This window comes from Daphnia pulicaria, chromosome 7 (genome assembly GCF_021234035.1).
Source record: "Daphnia pulicaria isolate SC F1-1A chromosome 7, SC_F0-13Bv2, whole genome shotgun sequence".
Taxonomy (NCBI): Eukaryota; Metazoa; Arthropoda; class Branchiopoda; order Diplostraca; family Daphniidae; genus Daphnia; species Daphnia pulicaria.
In genome coordinates this window covers 14,169,924-14,196,233 of record NC_060919.1, presented here as the reverse complement: position 1 = coordinate 14,196,233, position 26,310 = coordinate 14,169,924, and the positions used below count along the sequence as shown (strand labels likewise).

The 26,310-nt window shown below is 42.8% G+C and overlaps 4 protein-coding genes and 1 long non-coding RNA gene across 12 annotated transcripts; 3 read left to right on the top strand and 2 right to left on the bottom strand.

Annotated features, from left to right (window-relative positions):
* Window position 1: 1 nt before the first annotated feature.
* On the top strand, window positions 2-3,162 carry LOC124348763 (condensin-2 complex subunit D3-like). The gene is made up of 8 exons (XM_046799036.1): window positions 2-881; window positions 952-1,085; window positions 1,149-1,341; window positions 1,410-1,679; window positions 1,748-2,192; window positions 2,263-2,564; window positions 2,633-2,853; window positions 2,956-3,162. The coding sequence occupies exons 1-8, from the start codon at window positions 69-71 to the stop codon at window positions 2,960-2,962; spliced, it is 2,385 nt and encodes a 794-aa protein (XP_046654992.1). The 5' UTR covers window positions 2-68; the 3' UTR covers window positions 2,963-3,162.
* Window positions 3,163-4,434: 1,272 nt separating this feature from the next.
* Window positions 4,435-9,848, top strand: LOC124350651 (protein tramtrack, beta isoform-like). 6 transcript variants are annotated; one of them, XM_046801443.1, is made up of 8 exons: window positions 4,435-4,654; window positions 4,725-4,910; window positions 4,980-5,145; window positions 5,210-5,574; window positions 5,639-5,717; window positions 5,788-5,886; window positions 7,273-7,503; window positions 7,738-8,122. In XM_046801443.1, the coding sequence occupies exons 2-8, from the start codon at window positions 4,740-4,742 to the stop codon at window positions 7,959-7,961; spliced, it is 1,335 nt and encodes a 444-aa protein (XP_046657399.1). In that variant the 5' UTR covers window positions 4,435-4,654; window positions 4,725-4,739; the 3' UTR covers window positions 7,962-8,122. The 6 variants fall into 6 exon arrangements, with proteins under 6 accessions (XP_046657399.1, XP_046657401.1, XP_046657400.1 ...); XM_046801445.1 differs by lacking the exons at window positions 7,273-7,503; window positions 7,738-8,122 and adding an exon at window positions 6,708-7,211 and having other exon boundaries at window positions 4,437-4,654; XM_046801444.1 differs by lacking the exons at window positions 7,273-7,503; window positions 7,738-8,122 and adding an exon at window positions 8,647-9,352 and having other exon boundaries at window positions 4,439-4,654.
* Window positions 9,849-11,885: 2,037 nt separating this feature from the next.
* LOC124350844 lies at window positions 11,886-13,014 on the top strand. The gene is made up of 4 exons (XR_006921149.1): window positions 11,886-12,046; window positions 12,134-12,213; window positions 12,280-12,400; window positions 12,822-13,014. It is a non-coding gene; the product is annotated as an uncharacterized LOC124350844 (long non-coding RNA).
* Window positions 13,015-15,587: 2,573 nt separating this feature from the next.
* Window positions 15,588-17,054, bottom strand: LOC124348762 (the record flags this gene model as incomplete). The annotated part of the gene is made up of 1 exon (XM_046799035.1): window positions 15,588-17,054. A coding segment is annotated over one exon (1,242 nt), but the record flags the coding sequence as incomplete, so codon positions are not given.
* Window positions 17,055-19,332: 2,278 nt separating this feature from the next.
* On the bottom strand, window positions 19,333-25,867 carry LOC124350642 (elongation of very long chain fatty acids protein 6-like). Of its 3 annotated transcripts, none has more exons than XM_046801432.1 (6): window positions 25,206-25,867; window positions 22,421-22,651; window positions 22,209-22,352; window positions 20,821-20,976; window positions 20,548-20,743; window positions 19,333-19,706 (listed from the first exon to the last, which is right to left on the bottom strand). In XM_046801432.1, exons 1-6 carry the CDS (start codon window positions 25,622-25,624, stop codon window positions 19,482-19,484), a joined length of 1,371 nt encoding a protein of 456 aa, XP_046657388.1. In that variant the 5' UTR covers window positions 25,625-25,867; the 3' UTR covers window positions 19,333-19,481. The 3 variants fall into 3 exon arrangements, with proteins under 3 accessions (XP_046657388.1, XP_046657389.1, XP_046657390.1); XM_046801433.1 differs by having other exon boundaries at window positions 22,421-22,648; window positions 25,206-25,865; XM_046801434.1 differs by lacking the exon at window positions 25,206-25,867 and having other exon boundaries at window positions 22,421-23,063.
* Window positions 25,868-26,310: the final 443 nt, after the last annotated feature.

Here is a 26,310-nt window from a genome sequence, read left to right as displayed (position 1 = left end):
AGCAAGCCTTCCTTCGTCTGTTTTCTTTGGAAATACTGTCAATTCTATTTCAAAACGGCCAAATTGACATGCTCACTTTTGCTGTTATCTTTGGCCAATGCTCCGATCAGTCAGCAACTGTTAGAGCCAAAGCACTTTCCATACTGGGTGAATGTATCGAGTCGAGCGATCGCTCTGTTGTTGAAATATTCGACATAATTTTTAGTGAAGAAGTAGATAGACAAACAACTGGCGCCGAAGAATTAGAGGAAGAAACTGACATCGTGGAACTTTTGCAAGGAGAGGAGCCCATCAACATTACTGCTGCGCTTTTGCCTAAAGCATCTGTTATTATGAATCTTCTCAAGGAGCGTGCCGTCGACGAAAAAGTCCATGTGCGTAAGAATGCCCTGCAATTGCTGCTCTCGGTCACTCGACGACATAGACGCTATCTTACTCAAGATCTTCTTAAACTCCTTGGAAATGCGTGCCGTGACGTCTCTATGCTCATTCGTCGCAATTCAGCTCAAATGATGACAGATCTGTTGTGCGAACACTCAGAAAATGAAGCCGTTCAAAAAATATGGGCTCGATCGGTACTACCCTTGGTAATCGATGGTGAGACGCGTGTGCAAGAGAAAGCACTTGAATGTGCTGATCAGTTCGTATTGCGATCATTGGTCGGGAATGACAGCCAGAAAGGTTGGATTCTTTTAGAAGTCATCATCGAATTAGGTTTGGACATCTATTTGAGCAAAGCCGTCGAAATGTGGTCTCGTCAACAACAAATTCCAGCTCAGCTTTTACGGACTCTACTTTCAAACTCTGAGCAGCGTCCCCGAGCTGCACTAACTCTCGTCGCAATTTTCGCTCGCCATGCGACCATTGACAACAACGTCAAGGTATTCAAATAGTCTATCATTCTACAAACACGCCAAAACAGTCCTACACATTTGCTTTACATGTTTACAGAAATTTGCCCTTGATTATTTGCAAGAAAACATTGGATCAACAAATTCGGTGAATATTTATTGTATTCAGCAAGTATACAAAGTGATTGCAGCAACTCTACCTAGCATGAGCAAGGAAAATGTACAAACAATACGGTATATGAAGATTCACTGCAGTAGAATATTCATTTTTTAATTTATTACATTTTATCCTTCCAGTGAAATTTCAAGTCGCTTCGTTGCCAATTCGCAATTATCTACAAACGTGATTACCACTGCTTGCGACATGGTCGTGTTTTGTATTCAGCAGCAAGTAGCGGATGAAGACAAAGCACGCAAAGAAGCTGCTGAATGGGCAGGGGAAATTATATCCAGTTCCGGTGAATTTCTTAGCATCCATCTCAGAAAACAAGTATACACCATTTAGTATTTTACTGGATAAAAATACTAAAGATGTTTACAATGTATGTAACTTTTCAGGAAAATGTTTCGCCAGAAGAGGAAGAACAATTGGCACGATGGATTTTCACTCTAGGCTGTGTTGGCCTGCACTGTCCGCAACAAGTAAACAAACGACACTTCTTGCTGTTGCAACACGCTGCTTTTCAACCAGAGAGTGGAGTCGATGCTCCGATTCCTTTTTCACAGCCGCAGTCACAACCCAAACGAAAACTTCCTCCACGTTTACAAGCAGCCGCTGTCATTTCGCTGGGTAAACTCAGCGTTCAACATGAAGAGATGGCTAAGCGGGTATACGTTTTTAGAATTGATCAATTTTATGTGGCTTGACTTATTCATCTCCTAAACGTTTCTCTCAGCTCATTCCTGGTTTGGGTCTTTTACTCGAGACGACGCCACATGAGGCTGTCCGCAACAATATCGTATGCTGTTTGTGCGATTGGGTTATCCATTACGCGACAGCCATCGATCCTGTTATGCCTCAAGTAACGGCCTGTTTACGTGACCCAACTCCCGCTGTGAGGAAACAAACCCTTGTCTTACTGATTCACCTCCTCCAAGAAGACTATCTGAAGATCCGGGGCACATTCTTTTTCCGCATCCTGCAGCTGGCATGCGATGACGATGAAAGTTTACGGGACCTGGCTCTTTTTTATGTTACCCAGCGTTTACTCCATAGAAAACCTACCATTATCCAGCAACACTTCATTGAATGTGTATTCCATTTTAATGACTACAAGGGTCACCCAACGTACAACCGACATGCTTTAACGGATCGAGAGAAAAAACTATTTTCAATTGCTGGTCTGTACATTTTTCCTTTGCTCACTTTAGATTCCGAAATAATTACCAAATCTGCTTATGTAAATTCCAGGACAACAGCATACCCGTCGTCGATTTCAGATCTATCAGTTTATGCTTCAGAATTTAGACGACGAGGCGAGATTTCAGCTCACATTCCGACTTACACGCGATGTGCTCCATGGTGTTGTTGAAGAAGTTATGTCTCTCAAAAACGCTTCCACTGAGGCTGTGTTGAAAGATGCCCTGGCTATACTATCCTGCGATGACATCAAACTAGCCTCTCTGTCAGCTTCAACGGATGACGATCCCGTAGAGAAAGAAGATATAGCTCAAGCTATCGTTCAGTCCACAAAAAAGGCTATTATCGCGCAGGTTAGTACTCAGATATTTCGTATTTTTCGATTTACTAAGTCAACACTTTTCTTTGGATTTGGCGATAGGTCGTAAAACGGAATGTTATCGAAAACATTGTACCGATTGTTGTAGCTTTGAAGCGCAAGCTAGCTGCTAATAAATCCTCACTGATGGGCAACTTAATGCTTTTTCTACGAGAGTTAATGAAGGACTATAAAGATGAGATCCAAGAAATCTTAGCAGAAGATCGCCAGCTAATGGTTGAAATTGATTTGGACATCAAACGATTTGAACAACAAGAGAGGATGTAAGCCGAATTGCAAACACCCCGAGTAGATCGAACCATACCACCCCCAGAATTAGTTAATCCGCGTGAGGATGAGCAAGTAAGAGTTCAATCGAATGACAGGCAATGACAAGGGTGACAGAAGAGGAACTTCCACCAACGTTCTGCTCCATCCTTATCTTCAAGACTCATCCAGCTTCACAGCTTCAGACCTTCAGTGCTTCTTATGCTGCTGGTAGTCCTGCTACAGAACTTTTCTTGCTTCACTGGCGAGTTGGATCACTTCAGTTGCTGTGTGACACACCTGCAGTCACTCACCACGGGATTATGGCCAGGTACCGGACAATTGACTAATTTTCGTAGATTATCTAATAGTAATCTGCGTTTATCAGCGCTAAGCCGCTAAACTCTCTGTGTATTGTGTAATGATTCCAAAATCAGGCCCTTCATGCGCGCAAAAGAAGTGTTACTTAGACTAAGACGTGTTTCTTTTTTATAACGCTAGATGGCTTTTCGATAATTTTCAGCTGTCAAAACAGTTAGTTTCAGTTACTTTGCAAATCTCTTTAAACATTTATCGGCAGCTATTGTGTGGACATTTTTTTGTGAAAACTGACGATAACTATTCCACCAACAAAGCTCCCTTGTAAAATTTTCAATATTTGCTTTTTTTTCTACTTCCGGTTTTCTCATTTCAGTCAGTAGTTCAGTAAATATTCATTCCAGGAACAAAAGAACCACATATTCGTGATCCTCGTCAAATTTGTGGTAAAGTTCTTTTTTTGTTTTTTACGTACTCGTACTTCCGGTTTTGAGAATTTTCCTGAAGGAAAATTCTCGATTTTGGCCAAAATTTTGGATTTCGTTTAAATCACACCTAATCGACCCAAAATTTCATAGAGATCACGAATATTTGGTTTATTCCGTTGACAGCTCAATGGTTTAGGCGCTATGGCTTACTTCCGGTATACTTCTGGAAATTTTTTATAAAACTAGCAAGGGAGCTTTATTATTTTAAATTTTAAATTTTAAATTTTAAGCGCCTGTAAAGTTTTGAGCAAAAAAAACTGATCAATGTACATTTAAGTATTATGTAACTTTTATTGGCATTTCCCTTAATAACACTTGTTTTGTCTTTATTCAGGTAATATAGAGAAGACGTCGAGAAGATGGACACCAAAACATCGCCGGTATCTCCAAAATGTCAGCGCAGATCATCATTTGTTGTTGGTAATATGTTTTCGTTTGTGTTAGTTAACCCGTTGGCTGCCACGCCTTTGTTCTCCCCTAGCTCCTAAGCACGGGCCGCGCTGTTCGGTCTCGTGGTTCACATACCGCGGGGTCGGACAGTTGCACCAGCCCAAGACCCAAGAGAACATGAGTGAATCGGTTCCAATACATGACCGACATTTTTTACGTGATTTCTTCTATATTTCTTTTAAATTGTCAAACAAATATTAATTGGTTATTCATACGTATTCAAATTTATATAGTTCAATCGGTACGAGAAATCTTAAATTTCGTCATGAAAACAAACAAACCAAGCGTGCGCAGGAACGGCAAAATGTTTCGAACTGCGTTGATCGAAAGGTAGGTAGCGTTGCTGAGCTCAGCCTAGTCGGCCATATTGGAAAAAATAGCGAATGAGCAGTTTACGTGTCTCGTTTTTCCCGTTAGTTTTGTTTCTGGAATATTTAATTGAAAGATTGATCTTGTTTTTTTCTGGAATCGTCAGCTTTGTTTACTTCACTGGTTAATTTGTCGAAAGAAGGTGTTTGACTTGTCCGTTTGTTTCACTGTTAAAACCAGACAAAGGAAAAAGGTTTAGCATGACTTCTGAATTTAATTTCATACAACTTCATTCGCTTTATCGTGCTTTTCTACATAAAAAGGTCGCATTTCCAGCCATGGATGCAGAAGAATTCTGTTTACGGTGGAATAACCATCACCATGTTTTAGTTAGTGTTCTTGACAAATTATTGGAAAAGGAATCTATGTGTGATGTGACTCTTGCCGCTGACCATCAATTTGTTAGAGTTCACCGATTAGTATTGTGTGCTTGTAGCAACTACTTTGAGGTAAGCTAAATATTAGTTTTGTAGATGTTGATGGTAGTTTGTATTCAAATGCTTTTATTTTCTTTCCAGGAAATGCTGAGCAAGCAAGTCGACAAACAGGCATTCATATTCTTAAAAGATGTCAGTTTTCCAGATCTCAGAGCACTTGTAGATTACATGTATAAAGGAGAAGTAAATGTTGCTCAGGAACAACTTGCTAGTTTTTTGCAAACAGCTGAAGCCCTTGATATCAAAGGTGAGTTATTTTTTAACATTTATCCTACCACATAGATGATAGATCCAATTTTGTGCTCTTACAGGATTGGCATATAAAGAAGGTGACCAGTCTAAATTGAAATCTGGTCAAAATGCAAGGACTAATGCTGCCAAAAGAACACTAATTGAATCAACATCAACTCCGTCAGTTGTATCGACTCCCAGCAATTCTCAACGACCCGAAAATGACAACATTTCACACACTCCTTCTCAGAACCAATCATCCTCTAGACCAAAACCGCCTCCTCCCAAGAAAGCTCATGTTGTACCATCAGAATCTCCTACACATCCAGCGAACACAGACTCAGATGACCACTTTGCTGTAGTCGATACGAAAATGGAATCGGAATTAGACTCTGACCACATGGAAGACCAACTAGATAATAACGGACCAGAATGGGCATCACGGGTATGTGTTAAAGAGTGGCAGAACTTTTCTTATTAATATTAATTTCAATTTTAAAAAATCCCAGGACTGTGACGACGACTGGAGCACATCTGACAACGGCATGATATCCATTGTACCCAACTCGACCCGCGATATTACCTTTGGTAATAAACTACCAGTCATAGTTTATAACACACCCCTATTTTTAAAAACTTATTTTTTTTTTATACCAAGGCCCCACTACATCAGACACGCGAATGGGAGATAATGTTGCCGGTCCCTCAGGAACACAACCCCAGGCTAACAATTCATCTAGCGTCGCTGCATCTCGAGGTAGGCATTCCTCTTCAATATTAGTCCTCTACTTAGTGCTAGATTCTCTCTCGTACCGTAGTCTGCTCTCTTTTTGATCCGCCTTCCTTCTGCCCCTTTTGAAAAACGCTCTGGTGTCGTTGTTCACGACATTCACGTAGATGAACCTGCATTAGTGACCCGAATCAGGTTTCTTTTTCTTGTTTTAACTTTTAATTCCCTCAGTCGTGCAACATTACTTTTATAAGCAGACACCCAGACAACCAAATATTCCGAACTTGACGGGTGACTTTCTCCGAATCAATGTATAGGTGACTCTTTGGACGTACCCGTGGACGACAGTCACGAATCGAATCGAATGATTACCCCGGTAGTCTGGGCAAGGGGTCCTGCAACCGTTTGTCCGCGATGTTCGGTCAGGTTCTTTCGGGTTAGTGCCCTGGTCGCCCACTTGCATTCGAACAAATGCGACTTGATGATCGGTGACTATGTCGGTGACTATGTTTAAGTGTCCTTTAGCCTCGTGCACTTTCACCACACGCCACCAAGGAAATCTCAAACGACACTTTTTGAAGAGGCACTCTTTATGAATCAAATGCAAATTAAATTCACTCAACAATTCTTATTTTTGTCCCTCCATTACCTGTGCTGTTTCTCTTCAATAAACAGAACTCAGATTGATTTTTTGTAGACACAAAATCTGTCAAATCAAACGACCATGCGAAAATTGAATACAGGCAGCGAATCTTTTTGAAGCTTGACCAATTAATTTTGAGTGAAGTTATTTTGAATTTTTTTTCTCATTGGTCCCTTGTTTTTTTGTCTCCCAACTCTTCTGTTAGGGTACGACATGGACGATCAGTCTCTTGACGAACACTTTGGTTGCCCGAATTGCCGGCGGAGTTATAAGCATAAGAAAAATTTGTACCGCCACCTGCGCCAGGGATGCGATGAAATGACGTCGGAAGCGGCGGCGACGGCTGGCCAACGCGACGGCCAATCAAGTCATATTCCCATCTTCCGTTGCAGCTTGTGCTCGTATACCACGTACTTGAGGGCTTCTCTGTTTCAGCACACGCAAATTGAACACGAACAAACTTACGAACAAGTTATTCCTCCCTATCTGCGCGCCAGTTCTATCCATTTCCTTTTGAATTCCTCTGCCACGCAAAACGTTTCAGTTGCAGATCAAAATACGTCCCAAATTTTAGATGATTAGAATAAGAAGAAATCCAGTTCGAAATAAAAATGTGTTAAAATGTAAGAGAAAAAAAGAAATTGATTTCGATTATTTTCTGACTACTACCGCGAGAACTTGGGAAATCATTAAATCTGATTTCTCTGTTTGTTTATTTTTTATTTATTTTTTATTTTTTCTCTTTAATTTCACTCGGTTGCTGCTGGCAGGCGTCGCTGAGGACGTGCAAAGTCGCCATGCTTGCCCCAATTGCCATCGGACTTATAAGCTTAGAAGACTCGTGTTCCGTCACCTGCGCAAGGGCTGCGATTTAGCGACAACGAAAACGATGGCCAATTACCATGGATACAAAACTCCGCTTCCCGCTTTCCGTTGCAATTTCTGCCCTTTCATTACGTTCATTAGGGAATTCCTAAAAACACACAATCAAGAAGAACACGGTAACGATTGCCAACCGAGTTTGAAACGCGCTTGAATCGCTTGTTCTTGTATTCGTTTATTTAAAAAAAAAAGTATCGATGTGAAATCCTGGCGATGAGATTCTGGATCTTTTTGATTTTTGTTTCCGCTTGTGAATGATTTGAAATTTCTTTTCTTCTTTCTTCTTTTCGAATTTGGTTCAAAGTCTCATGGGTGTCCATTGTTGTTTTTTCTCAAATGTTCTGACTATGTAGGTGACGAGGTGGACGGTCAATCTCGCGTCGGTTGCCCCAATTGCCAACGGACCTATAAGTCCAACAGATTTTTGTACCGTCATCTGCGACAGGGTTGTGGCGAAATATCGTCGGGCTACCGAGAAGACCTTCCGTGTCATCTGCCGGTCTACCGTTGCCACGTTTGTCCTTACTTCACGTTCATTAAAGAATTCTTGCACATACACTGTCAGACTGCGCACTAGACCATTGAGACCTCAATTATCTAACCAGCGGCTGCCCCCCATATTTTCTCTTTCTTTCTTGACCCACTTTTGACTTACTACTCACTAGTAACTCTCTCCGGTTTCACCTAGAGAATCCTTTTTTTTGAAATGCGACTAATACAAGTCCCCAGTAGAATGAATCGGTATCTTTGATTATACTTTTATTATTTTATTTTATTATCAATCGTTCTCTCTTACGTTTCCGTCAAATCCTCGATGGACAGTAGGTGATCAAGATCAATCGAGGGTGTCTTGCCCGGCTTGCCGTCGGACTTACAAGGATAGGCGAAATTTTTTAAAGCATATACGTTACAGCGGCACGTGCGATCGACCGAAAATCTTGCAACTCCTCGGACTTAGGCCGAGAAACAACCTCGTCTGAACGAAAAATTGTAGGAGACGAAATCGAGTCGGAAAATCGGCTCCCAATCAATTTGATTTCCCCGTCATTCCACGACGTTCTTCTCTGTGCACCCATTAGGCCATTTTGAAAAAAAAAATTCGCTTTCTCTGGATTGTCATTTGTTTTTTCGGTTATTAGCTCAGAATTATAAAGATTGGGAAGTCTCTAGTTCAGTTACTTTGATTTGATGATCCTGTTTTTTATTATTTGATCTTAATGGTTCTCTTTCTCCGTTTTTTATCCCATCTTCTGAACCCACAGGTGATGACGGGAAGGACAATCGAGTCATTTGCCGGGTCTGCCATCGGACTTATAAGTCGTGGAAAAATTTGTTGCAACATTTGCGCCGGGACAACACGGGCTGCGCACAACCCAACCTCATCTCGCTCATCCAAGAAAATCGCAGAGTCTCGTATAGGGACTATGCGCGAACCCTGGCCATCGAGGCCAACCCTGAAGCTCACCAACCCCTGATCAAATGTCCCAATTGCCATTTCAGTTACAAGTTTAAGAAGGATCTGTACCGCCATTTGCGCATGGGCTGCGACGAGATGACGACGGCGACGACCGTCGGCTCCCGCGACGGCCAGTTGTGCGACTTGCCCGTCTTCCGTTGCAATTTTTGCCCTTACGTCACTTTCGTCAAGTCGTCCGTGCTCAGACACGTTCAAAGCGCCCACAGCAATTGATCCCACAATGCGACTCTTTAAAGAAATCCGCTTTTTTGTTTTTTTTTTCTATTTGATGTCCACTTTTTCCACTTTCACAGAGAGGCCTATTCTAATTGATTTGATTCCTTGTTTGTCTTTTGTCGCCCCGATTGCCGTCGACAGGTGCCGAAGTGGACGAGCAAACTCGAGTTGTTTGCCCCAATTGCCACCGGACTTATAAGTACCGAAAACTATTGTATCGCCAACTGCGACAAGGATGCGGAGAAATAGCTTCCGGTTACAGCCAAGACCAGCCATGCCCTCTGCCCGTCCACCATTGTCCCTTGTGCCCTTACATCACATCCATAAGGGGATTTCTAAACCGACACGCCGTCACCGCTCACGGCCAAACCTCCGTGCATCCGTCTTCTTCTTCTTCTTCCCATTTGTAGTCTAACTCTCTCAAAATTGCAAAGTACTAGCGACTGTAGTCATTGGATATCCTCAGATCAGGCCTTTGTCTAACCATTTTGGGTTTTTGCTTATATTATAAAATCAAAACAGCCGCCAAAAGTTGAATCGAATTTTCTTTGATGAATTCTGTTTGTTTCTTCCTATTGTCCACAAAATACCTTTCAAACTCTCTCTCTATATTCTGGCTGATGCAAGTGACGAGTCGGGCGTCTATCTATCGGGGCGAGTCAGTTGTCCCGTCTGCCGTCGGAATTATAAATGTAGGAAACATTTGTTGCAACATCTTCGCCGGAATTACAAGGGCTGTGCTCAGCCTCATCCCGGCTTGCTGGTCGGACAGATTTATTCGCACTTGCCCCACTATCGTTAGCCGATGAAGTGATTGAGTTTAACCTAATTGAGTAATGGTGATAATGGACGACAGCGCTGTGTAAGCGAGTATGCGAACGAAACGTTGCAGTTTGGATAACCCGACCTGGATGCTGCTGGCATGAAAAATCTAGTGACCATTGACGATTGACAGTATTCTGTTTGTTATGTGGTTGTCTAAACTTTCCATATCCACTTTGTTTTAAGATTGCACAGTATATGTTATTGTTGAGACACTGGAGGCATAGTAGAGTTACTTCAATTATTTCCGAATATTAAAAAACTTTCTATTTGGTAGGTGAATCCTGATTTCCATTTTCTTTTTAAATGCTGGAATCTCTATCCAGAAATCAACCTATTCTGTTGGTCTGTATATCAGTAACTGGATGGACTACTGGTATGCGCTTTTCAGCTGAAGTATGAACCACGACATTGAACAAGACATCAACGTTGAGGTGATACTTGTCTTGCTTTTTACTCACTCCATCAAAATTATTCTTTTTTTTTCATTCTATTATCGAAAGCCAAACTCTTGGTCACTACCTGACTGAAATCGTCAGCTATCCAGCAGAGTTCTTCACTTTCCAGTCCTTATACGAAAAGACATAACAAATGTAATTTTAATTAAAATTGAAAGAAACTAATTCATTTAAATGCAATTTGTCTACTTTTCTTTTCAGGGTCAAGCCACCAACTCTGGTTGATGATGCAAAATAGGGTGGTGGACATGTTACAAAATTTTTCCACAATAATGCGGAAAACTATTATCAAAGCAATTACTAGATGACCTTTTCATATCTTCCTTTTTATTCCTATCATTTGGTAAGGTTACCCCTGATTCAAATAGGCTAGTCATATCTTTCACATATCACTTGAGTTATTGATTATTCTAAGGGTTTAAATTGTGACGAACTGACAGGTGGATGGTGGCAGCCTATTTGATACAGGGATCCACTCTTTCTTATAGGCTAAAGCATCTGACAGAAGCTATTCAAAATAGGCAACTTGTGTGTATTACGTTTCAGATGGTTTCGATTCCGACTAGTTTGGTGCATCAATGGGCCCTCTTCCGACAAACCCAGATTAGTTTCATTATCAATCATGTTTTCGAATTTTTTTTAGAAAATGGCTAATTGGTTTTTCTTTTGTGAACAATTGAACATATGTTGGTGGTGGACCGGAAATTCCAGAATCGGATGAGATTTCTGGCGGTGACAATAGAACAGGATGCATTTTCGGAAGTCATGGGCTCGCTGATGGGCCTGCAACACCTCCAGCTGCCACATTGAGACTCGGAAACGTTTGTCGGTTCTTCTTTTAGCAATATTGCGTGAGTGTCAAGTTTTTTTAATTTTTTTTTCTGCTTGTTATTTTTGTTTCTAATTTTAGTAAGTCTCGATAAGCTAGAGCAGGGATCCTTTTCAATTCATTTGACTGTTTTAAATTTTAAACATTTGTTGTTTACAACGCTACGAAGGCTTAGATTGTTTTCAGCGGTAAAAAACATTAGTTTCACTGTTTCAGTTACTTCAACTATACACTTTTCTTGTTTGTTTTCAATACTGAAAAAAATCATCGAAGAATTCTTCGTCAACGTAAATTTTGTCATGCCAAAAACAGTGCAGGAGGAGTTTTTGAGTTTTTGCAAGAGTTAGCAACGCAGTTAAGCTGCTCACCTCTGGAAGGCGTTGAGCGAAGATGAAATCAAAGTAAATTGCAGTTGGTTCCGTGTCCTCCACTTTTAAATCAGTCGCTCTTTTCAGAGCCTGATTGAAGTGATTGACGAATTTGGTAAATTGGTCTACCTATCAAAGTGTGAAGTTCCCTTGATGGATTTAGTGTTTTAGACAGTCGTAATAATTTAAAAAAAAATTGTTATTGCTTTTGGCACCATGTTGTTGGCTGGCTGAGACATGACATCTTGTGGCCAGGTTTGTCTTCAGTTGTTGGGCGTAGGCTAGCCCTTTAAGGCCCCCTACCTTCTTGGTTCGACACATATGACATATGAGGTTCTGAGAGAAAGAGTCGCCATTTTTAGACCTATTTTTGAGGTTTTGAATTTTGATGTTGGATTAATTAGTTGGATTGCCACTTGTGAGGCATTTCTTAGAATGTGATGGGTTTTAGTTGGTTCGGGTTGGCAGTTCGTGAACTTGCTATTATTCTTGGTATAATCGATTCGATTAAATTCTATTAGGCCTACATGTGCAGTGAAAGTGGCCTGAAAGTGTTTTAATTTAATTTTTTATTTGTAGACTAATTTTGATGCTGAAAGACTTGGAAACCATGCTGTCGACCACGTCGAGAAGCTGAGTAACATTCTGCTTTTACAAAGGTAAAATCAATAATTAAACTGATTGAAATATATGTTGATCATATTATTTGTAATTTTTGATTGCAGGCACTTCTTAATAAAAGGAACTTAAGCCATCCAATCTAGGGCTTCCATCAAATCGTGCAGGCTGCATGGAAGTCACATTTACCTTTGCTGTGAACATCATGAACACATACACTATTTGAAGGTGACAATCTTATCCAGTTATAGATTACACAATTAAAATGTGATTAAGCTTTGCATTCATTGGTTAGTTTTAACATTTTGGGATTTCGTCTAGTCAACAGCTATTTCTTTCAGGGTTGTGTTCTGTTATGGATTATTTAAAGGGGAGTTTGTTTTATGCAAGAAAGGCAGATTTTGAAAGAAGTTTTGTTTATTTGTTCCACTGTAGAGTATCCTTTAAAGTTTAAATGAATTTGTGTTTAAATCTTAAATGAGTCATCTGGTTTCATGTAAATTTATTAATTTAAGTTTCCACAATAGCTATAAGATAATGTTGCCATATAATAATTGGGTTGAATATTTGAAGTGATATTTAGCATATTTTTTTAAATTTCATACAGCATTTCCAATGATGCTGAAGATTAATTTTACTTTGTTTATAGGTTCATGTTTACGTAGAAGTGATGTTGCTGCCCAATGTGGCGTGTTGTTGCAGCCTATGGTGGTGAAAGATATCTGCATCAAGTTGCTGTTCCTTGTGCATCCAAGGTGCTGGTTTTGTGCTACAGAAGTGACATCCAATATTGTGTTTAATTGCTATTTGTGTCTATGCAGTTTACCTTTATATATTGAGAATTAAGGAACAAAAAAAACAGTAATACGGGGAGGTTTATGTCAAACAAATAATAAACATGTCCAGGATGGGGGAATGAGGAGGAAGTTGGGGTGGGGTATTTGGTTATGATTTACTAAAAAAAAAGTGAGGTATATTTTTAATGAATATGAAGTACTTGGTGATAAAATCTGTTGTTAACCTATACCTTCCTGTCAACCTATACCTTCCCCACTTTCACTTACACTTCCATTCCCCAAACCCCATAAGCACCAACATCAAATTCCACATGCATCCACTCACATCCATTCCTAAAACCCCATAATCTCCAACATCAAATCACACAATTGTTTTAGATCTGTAATCACATTTATATTTAAATAAATAAAAGACCATGGCAAATAAATTTTGTAAATCAAATTTATTCTGGAACACATGCAAAATAAATAATTCATTAAACAGAGCGTCCGGTTCAAGAGAATTTTTTTGTGCGAGGCTTTTTAGAAAGCAATCCGCCACCCAATTTGACAAAAAGTGATAGTTTGTTTTCACAGAAATTGCGTCAGACGGTTAAAAAATTTCTAGTTAAAAAATCTCATGTAGAAATTAGTATCTAGTCTACTGGTGCAAATTGCGATTCTTAAGGCTTGATTAATTTAGGTGATGTGTTAAAAGCTATTGTGGGTAGCTAGCTTTTTCTGAATATTTTGGTTTTAGATCACTTTGTTGTTTTTAGATTTTCTTGTGATCTCTCTTCAAATATTCTGAAAAAGCGAATTAGTTCAATTTTTTAGCTACCCACAATAACTTTTAACACATATACTAAATTAATCAAGCTTAAAGAATCGCAATTTGCACCAGTAGACTAGATGCTAATTTCTACATGAGATTGTTGAACTAGAAATTTTTCAACCGTCTGGCGTAATTTCCGTGAAAACAAACTATCACTTTTTGTCAAATTGGGCGGCGGATTGCTTGCTAAAACTCGCACATGCAGTGTCGGCGTAGATCCAGGGAGATTACCTGGAAATGGAAGAGGAGAGAAGAGTGCGAGGCAAGTTTTTCTGGGGAGCGATTAGTCATACTAGGCTTCCGGGTTAGACTCATGACCCTCAGATCGTGCGCCTTCCAAGTCCCCGTTCGACCAGAGCCCTTCCCTCCTCCTGGTTTCACAGCGGGTGAGTGACCACCGGCGGGCGTTGGTTAGTGGTTAGATAGGGAAACGGTGCCACAGAAAAGAAGGGAGCCCAGATATGCACTTAAAATTTAATCTAACGATTAAACAATTTATCACTCTTGGCAGGTCTTGGATAACAGCATTCTCTCGTCGGTTTTCACCAGTGGATGAAGTCCATGACAAGTAGCGAAGGATTACCCTGTAAGCAGAATGAACATTTATTAGGATATCAATAATATTCAAACAAGATTGAAACAACAGAATAAGAAATACCTTAAATTAAGATGGCCCGCTTTAGAGAGTAAAAAGGGAGATTCAAGGGTAGCAGCCAACAGGTTAGTAAACAAGTGACCTTGTTGACTTTTTTGAAAGGACATGACTTCTCATAAAGTCTGCCATGCAAATTTAGAAACCTGGAGTTTAGATCCTGTATATTGATACACCATGTAGAATTATAGGCGTAATTCCCTTCCAGATTTCTCTGGGCGGTTCAATGATTTAGCCGTATGACGGGTGTTCTAATTGATAGACACTTACTTCTTTTGAGATGGAGTAGGATATGCGTTGACGATGCGTCTAAGCGGTTGATAATCAGATTGAATCTGTAGAGAGAAAGAATATGCCCGGTTAATATCAGGAATACACCGGTGGAGGTGACGATCAGCAAGGCTGAGGTGATCTCGGTGGTGACTTGGAGTCACCCCGTTGAATGGCAGTCAAGCGCCGTTTGAGTGCTGGTGACTACCGTTAGACGATGCGTCTGTTGGTGTCGGGCAGATACCGTCCGGAAGCCGGGTATCTATTTCTCCTGGTGGGGCTGCGACACAGAAAACAGAACGATCTGAATCCTGTCTTAGAAATTATTCCTTGCTCAAGAAATATTTCTAAGTCCCTAAATACACAAATAAATACAAGTCTTTTCCCACGACGGAGATCGGACAACATACACAAATACAAGCGGAATACAATGAGCTAAAGCCCAAGGGAATTGACTCAAGACCCGTACCCAAAGGAGCAGTCTAAATAAGAACTTACTAGTCTGAGTGTGTGTGAATGAGTGATTTATTAGCACAGATCGATGCCCTGAGGTTACATACAATTATAGGCTGGATAATCAACGTTGTCATGTATGCATTTATAATTCAATTAATTAATAACGTGTGGAATATAGATGGCGTTGTCTTCTGTCCCTTGTAGTCTTTGGCGGGTGTTATTTCCGGAGTTGGGGATGCCTCCGGGAACTTCCTGTTTATCATTCGCCCAAGTATTTAGGCGGTAAATCCAAAGTAGGCGGTAAATTCAAATGTTGGCCGGTTGAGATCTCGTGACTATTCTAAGTCCAGTCGGTCGGAATTATTGAGTCCCATTGCCGGAATTTCGGCTAAGTCTTATCCGATGAATTTATTCTAAGTCCCGCCAGATATTCTAGGATTTCGTCTAAGTCCCATCATTGATAACAAGGACCCCTTCTACAATAGGGAAACTGCATAATGTTCCGCCGCATAATGTCTGGGTTTCAAGGGCTAGCATGTAAAAGTTGGCCGATGGATAGGGTGTTGCCTCGGCCTGGTGATCTGAGCGCTCCGTCTCATCTGTGCTTTTCCTGAGCAGCAAGGTGTTCCGCTGCTCAGGAGATGTGTCCGTTTAGTTTCTGTTAGTGGTGCCGTTGGACGGTGGTGGCTCGTCATTGCCCGGGTCTGAGGCCCAGATGCCTTGGACCCAATCTTCTCCCCGTCCTACGTCGTGCTGTTCTTCGAGCTCGTCGTCTGATGAGATGCGGCGGACCCGAGAGCGACCCCGAATGGTAGGACGCGAGGACGGAGCAGTGCTGGTTGAGGCGGGTGGGTCCTGTAGAAGGGCCTCCTCGTCTTCTGTTCCGAACAACTCCCGTTGCCTGGGTGTTCGGCCGGTTGACCTGCTCCGAGTTTGTCTCTCTGCGTGCTGAGTTTTCTTTCGGCTATCCGGAGTCTTGGACCGTGGCGCAACCGTACAATATTCCCGGAGGACTTCTTTTATCTTCGGTGTCGCTGCCTTTATGACTTTGATCCTTAGAGACTCGAGGTCAGTCTCCGTGGCCGAGCTTGAGGACGGCACAGGCTGTGGTGTATCGGCGTTGGACTTCGATCCTTTGCGGAGAGACTTTCCTTTAGTCGGCTTGTCTATCGGTGTGTCGATCCGCGTTAAAACCGGGCGGAGAGTGCAGCCGTCCTTTGTTAAACTCTGCACCAGTTCGGCCTCCGTGCGCTGGCGTCTAGGGGTAGACGGGAGAGGGCCGGGAGTCGTTGGAAGAGTCTCGGCTGACGGGACGTGCAGTTCCTCTGGGGTCGGTAGTGGCGGTAACGGGGTTACCGGCGGAGTTAAAATTCCCGTACGGATTGCACCAGTCCGAGCGATGCGCTCTTCCAACGCTCTCTCTGCTCGAAGTCGGGCGGTGATTTTCCCAATTGTCGTGGCGTGGGGGCCTGGCGGTCCGGTGAACGTCCCCTCGACTAATACGCGCTCTTTGGCCGGGAGCCCGGTTTGCGTTGGAGTACAGTTGACCTGTACGATGAGTGGGGCGTCGGTTGTACGCCTACGCTTGGCGTCCAGCTCCAAGAATCGCTTCTCGAGGTCGAGGGCGTCGTGGTCCAGGAGGGCCTCCTCGTGGATAATTGCTTTCCGTTTTGCCGCCTCCCTGGCGTTGAGTCGCGACTCGCGTGCGATCCTGGCGTTGTCCGCGAGGATTTGGTCTTCCCTCTCAATTGCTAGACGTTTATCCTCGGGAAGCCGAGCGATGGCGTCCTTCAGGCGCCTGGCTGCCTGTAACACCTTTCGTGGAGTCTGTCTCGGTTCCAGTAACGCCAAGGGCGCTGAGGCGTTGATCAGGTGAAAGAATGGTAGCTCGAACAGTTACTCCAACAGGCGCCAGCACTCCCTAGGATCCCCTGCTGCCACCAGGGTCTTGCTATACTCTTTGATGGCGTCAATCGGGACGACGAGGTCGGCCGGAGGAGGAATGTAGCGGTTGGCCACTGTAAACAATAAGTTTCAATTAGAATCGGCTCTTGGAACCGGTTCGAAGGACCATGTAGAATGTTGTCCTGTCATGTTTACCTGTTGCATTTATCACCAATTTTTGGGTGTTGGATAGTCGGAGTTGTGGTTTAAATGAAATATTCAGAACCTTACTGTTAAAACTGTGAATGCCATTGATCCACGAATATTACCTGTCAGATGGGACAACAGACGCAATAGTCGAATACAAAGATGTATGTAAGAATAATCTCTGGAGATCAGTCTACATTTTCAGACTTGCTTACATATCAAAGTATAATTGAACTTGTTTCTTAAAAACCGGTAAAAACACTCGGAACACGTAGGAAAAAGCAAACACAACTTTGGACATTTGTACGCCATGAGAAAAATAAACAATATCGTTCGCCATCTAGCGTCAAAATTTACAACATTTTGTGTTTGTGCTGGCCGCCCCCTCCGCTCTATTACACATGCATACAGAAAACAAAATGGAAAATGAGAAATAGTCTAGCGTGCAATGAAATAATGAAACACTAAAGAAGCAAAAGGTGTAAAATTTAAAAAAACATGAATCTAAATTCGGTTTGGTGCGGCGTGAGCCCGTGCCGTAGCATAAGTATTAAGTAGTACCGGGGTTGATGTGGTTATCATTTTCGTTATAGATGACGTTATTTATGTTTGGCCGTTTACAAAAGCGATCGAACGAAATAACCACTAATCTGGTCCCAATGGCGTGATGTTATACCGCCGTCGGCAACCGTTTTGGCGTTACAAATTTTCTATTTCTCTTTGGTTGTTATCGATCCACACCTTCGCCTTTGGCTCTTTTCTTTCTCGTCGATCGTTTTGGACCCAAACGAACCCTAATAATAGTTAACACTGGACAAGTGTACCTAGAAACCGGATTTCTGACTGGGTTATCCGTCCTTGATTGATTCCGTGGAAAATACAACAAGGGCCGAGTTATACCCTCTCCCCATTGTGCAATCAAATTCTAAAAACAATTGACAGCGAAAAATAAAAACAAGTCAAACAAATGAATACACGCGTGAATTTTCGTATGTCTTTGATTTTTCTTTTCCATTTTGCTTTTATGACATTCCTCTTTTCGTTTCCTTCCGATCAGATCGAGGTACTGTATAGTTATCATCATATAACACGTGTGTTAGTTAATGGGGGGGTTGGTGGTGTGTGGTGAGTGAGTAGAATAGTGTGTCGTGGGGTTGGGGGAAATGATAAAGAAAAAAGGAATTGGCGAATGATCAGAGAGACGGGCGGTGTACAGTATGTGATAGGATTATAAAGGTAGTTCCGGGAGTATAAGATCTAGAGCCATTTGAGCGAAACCGAGTTCAAATTCTTGCCCGTCGTACATGTATACATATACGAGACGGGCCAGAATAAATTGGAAACAATTAAATTGGAATAAGTATAATAGGGAATATGAATAGAGATATTCAATCATTGTGTTGTTGTTGTCGGCAGAAATCAGCGACTGGTGATTGTAATCTTTTTGTTTTCGTTCCGCCATTGATGACATGTGGGATCGCAGTGCAGACAATTGGGAGGGGCCAATCATTGAAATAAGACGAGCAGCAGCGGGAACATCAACTTATTGGAGACTTTGGAACAAAACGGCGGATAAATGACATCAATTGGCTCATTTCTTTGCAGCTATTTTGCGACCGCGCAATCAACACTTGAACTAAACTTGAACCCTTTCCGCACGTGATTGGATCAATTCATGTTTATACAAAACGTAAGATAATCAGATGAAAAGGAGAAGAAAAATTATTGTAACGGCGGATTGTGTGATGTAAGCAAAAGTAAGGGGGGAAGAAACATGCACAGTCGGCTTCCATCGCATAGCAATCAGCCCATCAGAATTAAGAGTGCAAAGAGAGCACCACAACATTTTGTATATGTAGGCCTATGATAGAGGGAAGGAAAAAAAATAAGGTAAATAATAAATGATACACGAAAAAAGACAATCAATTTCCTCCTGCTGGAAAAATCCCCTTAATCTGCTAATCTAATTTGTTTTTTTGGATAAAGACTATAAAACCAACACGAGTTGAAAGGACCAGCTCCATGTGCATCCCCTTTACAATCTCTTTTCTTTTTTTTTTTTTGTATCATTTTTTCTCTATTTTCATTTTGGAATTGTTTTATTTTTAATTTTTCCAAGTCAGGAATGTTTTTTCGCCATTTTTTTTTGTTTTCCCGTTCCTTCCCGAAGAAGCTCAGTGATTTTTCCATTTTGTCGCTGGCCAAGCGTTTCTGTTTCTCAGCGGCTCTCTACTGGACTTTCTTGGCCGTTCCATTGCTGCTGCTGCTGCTGTGATCGATGCTGGCCGTCCCCGACGACCCCCTGGTGTCGACTAGCCCCTTGCGCGGAGCCCGTCGGTCGACGTACGCCTTGTAGAAGAAGCGGGCGAAAAGGACAAAGTACGAAAAGTACATGAGCAGCGACATCTTGATGTTGTGTTCGCTGACGTTGCACGCCTCGCCGTTCTGCTTCAACTGTGGCAAAAAAGATAAAAAGGGAAAGAAAATGAATAATAATTCTGGTTTAAAGGTCGTCATTTGGAGATTCATATTTCCCGTAACGACGGACAGACTTTGATTTAGGGCGATGTCTAATGTGGCGTGATGAGTCTATCGCTTTGACGGGCTGACCTTTTACTTGGTTAAAAGAAAATAAATAACTAAAATTATCGTCCGATGAGAGTCCAATAGTTCAAAGTCGTTTTTCCCCCCACCAACCCATATCCTATTCGAGGTCGCTGGCGCACTCCCGTGTAAGTCAATGCGCATCTGAACTTTACGACCATTTTTCTTTTCAAGTTCCGTTGGGTGATGAATCGATTCGTAACTTTCTACTTTCCCCCACCCAAAAATGGGGAATTTTCAATCCATCGTGATCCGTCAATCGCTTCCGCTGTTTATATCGCCCGTCATTTGCAAAATAATTGCACGCCACTAAAAAATAAAAGTCGGTGCGTTTTCTCCAAAATCAAAAACGTTGGCGTTGCCTATGTCAATAATAAACGTCAATTGCTGCTGCCTCATCTTTCCTGTACGACTTTTCACTCGTTCGAACATGGCGCCATATTGTCGGGATGTAGGCCAGGACGTATATAGGGACGTGCTAAAAGACATAAAGACACCCCCTCTTCGTTTTTAATAGGATAGAATCGCCATTTCTTGTCTCAAGTGGAACACGGGACCAAACAGGACCAAATTGAGGCCCATTTCAACCTAGCGGGAAAATGGCCGTCGTGATGGCGTGTGCCCTTTCAGGAGGAGATGTCGTTTTTGAAATGAAACTCTTGATCGAGACAGAAAGAAAAAAGCCACTCACTTGGTAAGCCCAGAGGTTGACGGCGCATCCGCCCACCATCTGCGAGAGCTGGGCGACCGTGATGGCCATGGAGACGAAGCGCGGGACCCGATAGTTCATAGCCTTGAGGGCGTAATACGAGTACATGAACGCGTGAACGGTAAAGTTCATCACGATGAACCAACGCGCTGGCGCAGTGTACTCTTTGAAAGCGTACCTAATTTAAATGAGTAGACAAAAATAGAAATGAATTATTTTTGATAATAAAAATAAACTTTGAGATGGGAAAATTACCAACAGTAAACCAAGACGGTGGCGTGGTGATACCAGTGGAGGAAAATGAGCGGCTGCTTGCGCAAAACGATGAACATGGTGTCGCCCAGCTCGGGCACTTTCGACAGCACAAACATGGTCGCCCAAAAGCCAGAGACTTTGTCATCTTCGATGTAACTGTCATCAATGAAATAATAAAATGAATAGAATTAAATACGACGCTTCAATCAACCGGATATTAATACAGTTAATAAAGGAAGCGATGCGTGTCCGTTCAATTCCATTACCGGTGTAGTAATCGGTACTACACACGTGCCTTACTCTCTCTCTCGAAAGAAGAAAAGCTGCGCTGTCCAGGTGTCGTATTTTGGGAACTGGAACTACCTCATTTCCAGTACCCTCCCCCCCACCCTGGAAGAAAAACATCCGCAAGAAAGCCGAAAGAAGAAGAAAAAAAGGGAAGGACAGGTGGGAAAAAGACCAAAATGGTGAGGCAGCTCCATGAACTGAACGGCAGGGAAAAAATGTAGGTTTCTAGCGCTCAACTATCCCAAGGGCAATTTTCGCTCTCTCTCTCCTTCTGTCTATCCCGATCATCATTCGATTTTCCTCCTGCCTATACCTTTTCTCTTTTTTTCTCTCTCTTTCTCTTTCGTCTACAGGTATTTATTCGGGCACTGGCAGCAGCAGACAGGGTCATCTTTTTTTCGGGGTGTGTCGGGAGGGCGTTTATCTCTGGGCCAGCAGGTCGCAGACTAGAGCGATTTAAATAAATTCCAATGGCTTTCAACTGGGAATGACATTAGCGCTGCGAAGCTGGACAAGTAGCCAATTGCGTTACGTAACATCCTGGCCGTACCAGTCCCCGACAAATGAAACCGGTCTTCAATTCAAACAAGTTTGAATCCGTCGAGATTAGCGGAAAGATTGGAAACATGGTTTCAATGTTACAAGTGACGTCAGTACTAGAATGTTAGACGATTTTATTTCAGGTTCAAATCCTCCCGCCCTGCTGCCCCTCCTGGGCGAAAAAAAATGATCAATGGGGCCGGAGGAAAAGAAAAATAAAAAAAATCCATAAGTTGTTGTCTCATTTCTAGGGCTACACGCGTACTCGCTCTCCCGGTGCAGGCGCACTGAAGGGCAGGAAAAAAAAAAGAGAAAGAGAAAAACAAAAGAAGCTCGGCATCAACTTTCTCTTTCCGTTGAAGGCTGCAGACAACATTTATTCCCAGTATATATCTTGTAATATAACGCATAGAGTAGAGAGCTGGGAATCAACTTTGAGGCCGGCCATTCAAAAAGATGGGCTCTCTCCATCTATTTTTCGCAGTTATGAAATTCGACGCCCAGGAGAGAAAATAAAACGAAAGTTGTTTTTTTGTTTTGGGTTTTGGGGGTCTCCTCACCTGGGAACGCAGATAGAGTGGTAGAGTCCGAAATGGCGGGTGACGTAAACTAATTCGGGGATGGTGCGACACGCTCCGATGATGCTAAACGTGGCCAGCAAAATGTTCCAGCAAATGAGCGGCCCTCGCAATTCGTAGCGCGGTCTGTTTCAAATATAAAAGACGAATTAATAGATAAATTGATCAAAGTGAATTCAGATTGGCATTTTTACCGATTGGCCATGAGCTGCTGTCCGGTGAAGATGACGAGCATGTAGATGCCGACGTAATAAAAACAGCCCGTCCAGTAGCGGTTGAACCAAATCTTGGCGTCCGTGTGCTCGAATTCGTCCTCGAACTTGAAAATGTACGAATAGTTGGGCATCGTCATCAGGTGGTCCATGGTGTTGCTGGATGAAGCGGCGGAAGCCGTCGTCGCTCCAATCGCCTCTGTCGCGTTGCTGCTGGCAGACATGTCCAATTGAATTATTCGTTATTGAATAATCAATCAATCAATCGATCGGTGATTTAATTTTCCAACTCGATGACAACCACACACACGCACACACACGATGTAACCCAGGAAATGGGAAATGGATAGACAAGTTGAAAATAGCCAAAAGAGAGTTGTAAAAAGAGAGGGTGGATTTTCTTGTGGCGATTAAAAATAAACTTTGATCGAAATCTCTTTCGTCGACAAGCAGAGACCCTCACTCGAGTCCCCCCCCTTAGACCAGGACACGCACAAATCACTCGTAGGAAAACTGGCGAGGTCGAAATAATCGAAAAACAAGACGAGAGAGAGAAATGGGCGAGGGGGTGTAAACGGCAGCGCAGAAGAATTCCAACTGACTGTCGTCCGGCACAGGTGGTTCGACTACTAGCCCTTAAGTGGTTCTCCTCCAGGTGAACAACAAGGAGGAGGAGGAGGAGGAGGCAGGTAGAGAGAAGCTCTCGGGTATTCCATACCACAAGCCAAAACGAAAGGAGAGAGAAAAAAGAGAATACAGGTCACTTCCAGCCCTGAAGGCTTCCAAGAAAAATGAGAAGGCAGAGAAGCGTCTACCTGGCCAGCAGCAGCAGCAGTGTTGATACACACAGAGACAGAGGAGGAACAATATAATTTAACGAACCGACCACAAATTAAATCGCATCCATATAAAAATTGTTACTCAAATCCGAATCTGTCAAAATGATTTGAATCGAAATTCAAAATGTCATAGGATCAAAATAATTCACGTGAAATGTTTTGGATGAATGCGCATGTGCAATCTGCATCTAGCCAGCCTACACTTTTCTCTATTTCTCTCTTGTTTGGTGTTGCTGGCCATCTCTTCCATTCTCGAAATTGACCAACAAGTAAAAAAAATTCTTGTTGGCGAAAACAGTTGAATTTCAGTTGGTTGCAACTCCCCCTCCTGGTTTCGTGTTATCCCACATCTAGAAAAGGTACACCATCCACTAGCAGACGATAAGAAAAAAGGAGGTGGGTGGGAGGGAGACGGACCAGCAGAGTGGGTCGATGGCGGGATAACCAACCAGCAGTCGACCACCAAGTGGCGTGATCGTCGAGAAAACGGGCAAAGAAGAAGAAGAGAAAGCCGATCAGAAAATAAGAGAACCCCCCTCTCAAAAAATAAATAAAAGTTGAGGTTCAAACACCATGACAGCAACCACACAACAGCAACAACAACAACATTTGCATCCATTTTTCTGATTGTCTTGACATGGACAAAGTCAAATGGGGAAAAAACAATCGACTGATGTTTGGACTGTCTCTCTCGTATGGCTTTTGTGTTTTGTCATTTGTTCCGTCATCGTGTCGACCGAAAAAAAGGGCGAGACGGAACTGCCCCCCTGCGTCTAGCAAACGGGAAAGAAAAATAACCGACTCCCCCAACCAAACGAGCGTGAACGACCCGAAATAGTTGCCATGGCAACGCCGATCGTCGTCGTCGACCGCGATCAATCTGCAAGTCGACTCGTTTGTTGACGTCCCAGACCCCTTTTTATTTTCCGCCATCGACTCTCGTCGTCGTCGTCCATTAACCGGCGGCACAAACTGATCAAAAAAAGCCTCGACGACGACGACCGCACGAACGACACGGAATCAAAGAGTAAAAAAGACAATCGAATCGACGCCGCTCCCCATCAGTCAGTCCCGACCCGACAATTCATTTCCCGTTACATATCGCCACCGCCGAATTTTATTTTATTTTTATTAATTCTTTTCAGAGCGAAACAAGTTGGAAAAATGACCACAAAACAATCGCTGGATGATTTTTGGGCTCCTCTTCTACTTTTTTGGGTGGACAAATCCCCAAAAAATTGCGTGTTTGATGCGTCTGGAAATAATCGATTGAATGCGTCTGCTGGGCGACGCGTCTGCGTGTTGTGTGTGCACTTGGCTGGCCGTCGCCCACCCGCTACACCAAAGATGCCAAAGGCCATCGACTTCTTCTTCTTCCCCGTAACAAGAAAATAAACAAAATTTCAAAGAAATTTTCAAAAGGAAACAAAATATTAGCGAAAATGCCTCAAGGGCCGGGATAAACTCCGACGAAAAAAAGTTGTTCACGCCGGGGCCAGGTCGATGTACACACACACACACATATAACACACACTCGGGCGTATATATCCCGGGGACTTTGGGATTTCGATAAAGCACCGTTACTACAACTCTAACAAACTAACTCACGACGACTTGCAACGTGAATTTTTCCTCCCGCAGCTCTCCCCAGAGATGAAAAAGAAAGAGACGAAAGGGAAAATGGACGATCAAACGAAATGGAAAGGCCCTTGTAAACTGGATTTTGTCGGCCTTTGATACCAGCTAGATTCTTCTTCTCCCTCCCAATCAAATCAAATTGAATTATAAAAACAGCACACTGGGTGTTGTAATAAGACGAGAGAGATAATGGCAATCCAATCCACATGGGCACACGACGCGTGTGTCTAATCTTTCCACCACATTTTAATTGTTCCAAGAATCATTAAAATTGAAATGTTGAAACTTACTTGATTGTGCAATAAATGTGCAATGGGGGGGTGTTGTCTGGCAAAGTGATGTAGACCGAATGACACTGAAAATCAACTTTTATTTTGGTTCGGGGGTGTTGTCGGCTGTTGTTGGGGGTTATGAGAGTTTTAGTGAGCGGTTGGCCGCGTGGGGACGGCAACGGTCGCGGGATCAATGAAGAATAAGAACTGCTGTCTGAATGGCTGGCCCCGGCGTTCGTTCGTTTTCTTCTTCTCTCTCTTTTCAGCTGTAGCCACTGTCTTCCGCCTCCCGTCTCTCTCGGTCCCCTGTCTCTCGACGTGTGGCTGGCCGATCTGCGTTCGCGTTCAGACTTCCTTCTCCTTCTTCTCCTTCTCCTTCTTCTTCTCCATTTTGGCCGGGCGTATATATTTTTTCTTTGTCGGGTTCTCTCTCCCATCTACTCACATTCATCAGGCCATCTTGGCCCTTTCTCTCGCCATTCTAGTCACGCCCAGTCGCCCGTCCTCCTCCTCTATTCCTCTCCCCCCTTTTGGACTGCGCCCGCGCGCTCACCGCTCGGCTCCTGACGGCAACTTGGCCGTTAACCTGGCACAGCACAGCCACCGGCAAACTTTTGGTGCGTCTATCCCACTGTGCTCTTCTCCTTTTCTTCTTCTTCTTCTTCTTTTGATTCATCTATTTAGAATTATTATTAGACCTGAAAATAGAAAAATGAAAATGGTCAGACACGTCATTTGCTGCGGTCTGGCCGTTGGTCAGTCTGTTTGTCCTCGTCGTTGCGATGGATATTCTAACTGCGGGGGCAGCAGCAATCAAGGTACCATTTCTATGGGGGATGGAGGGGGGGATTGGATCCATTCAGGAATAGGAGAGAAATAGGAGATGAATGAATCCCGTATATCTCTTATTGCCTGCCTGGTCCCGTTTTCGTCTCTCGCCTTTGGATTGGGATGACGGACGAACTGGATGGATGGATCAAAGATTGAATGGGATTCTTATTGGCACGGATGCACCCATATAATCCTGTGTGACTCACAGTTGAGCAAGTGATTCAAAAAAGAGGCCCAAAAGAAGAAGAAGAAATGGCGCCCTTTGATTATTTGATTTGTGTTTCTTTTATTT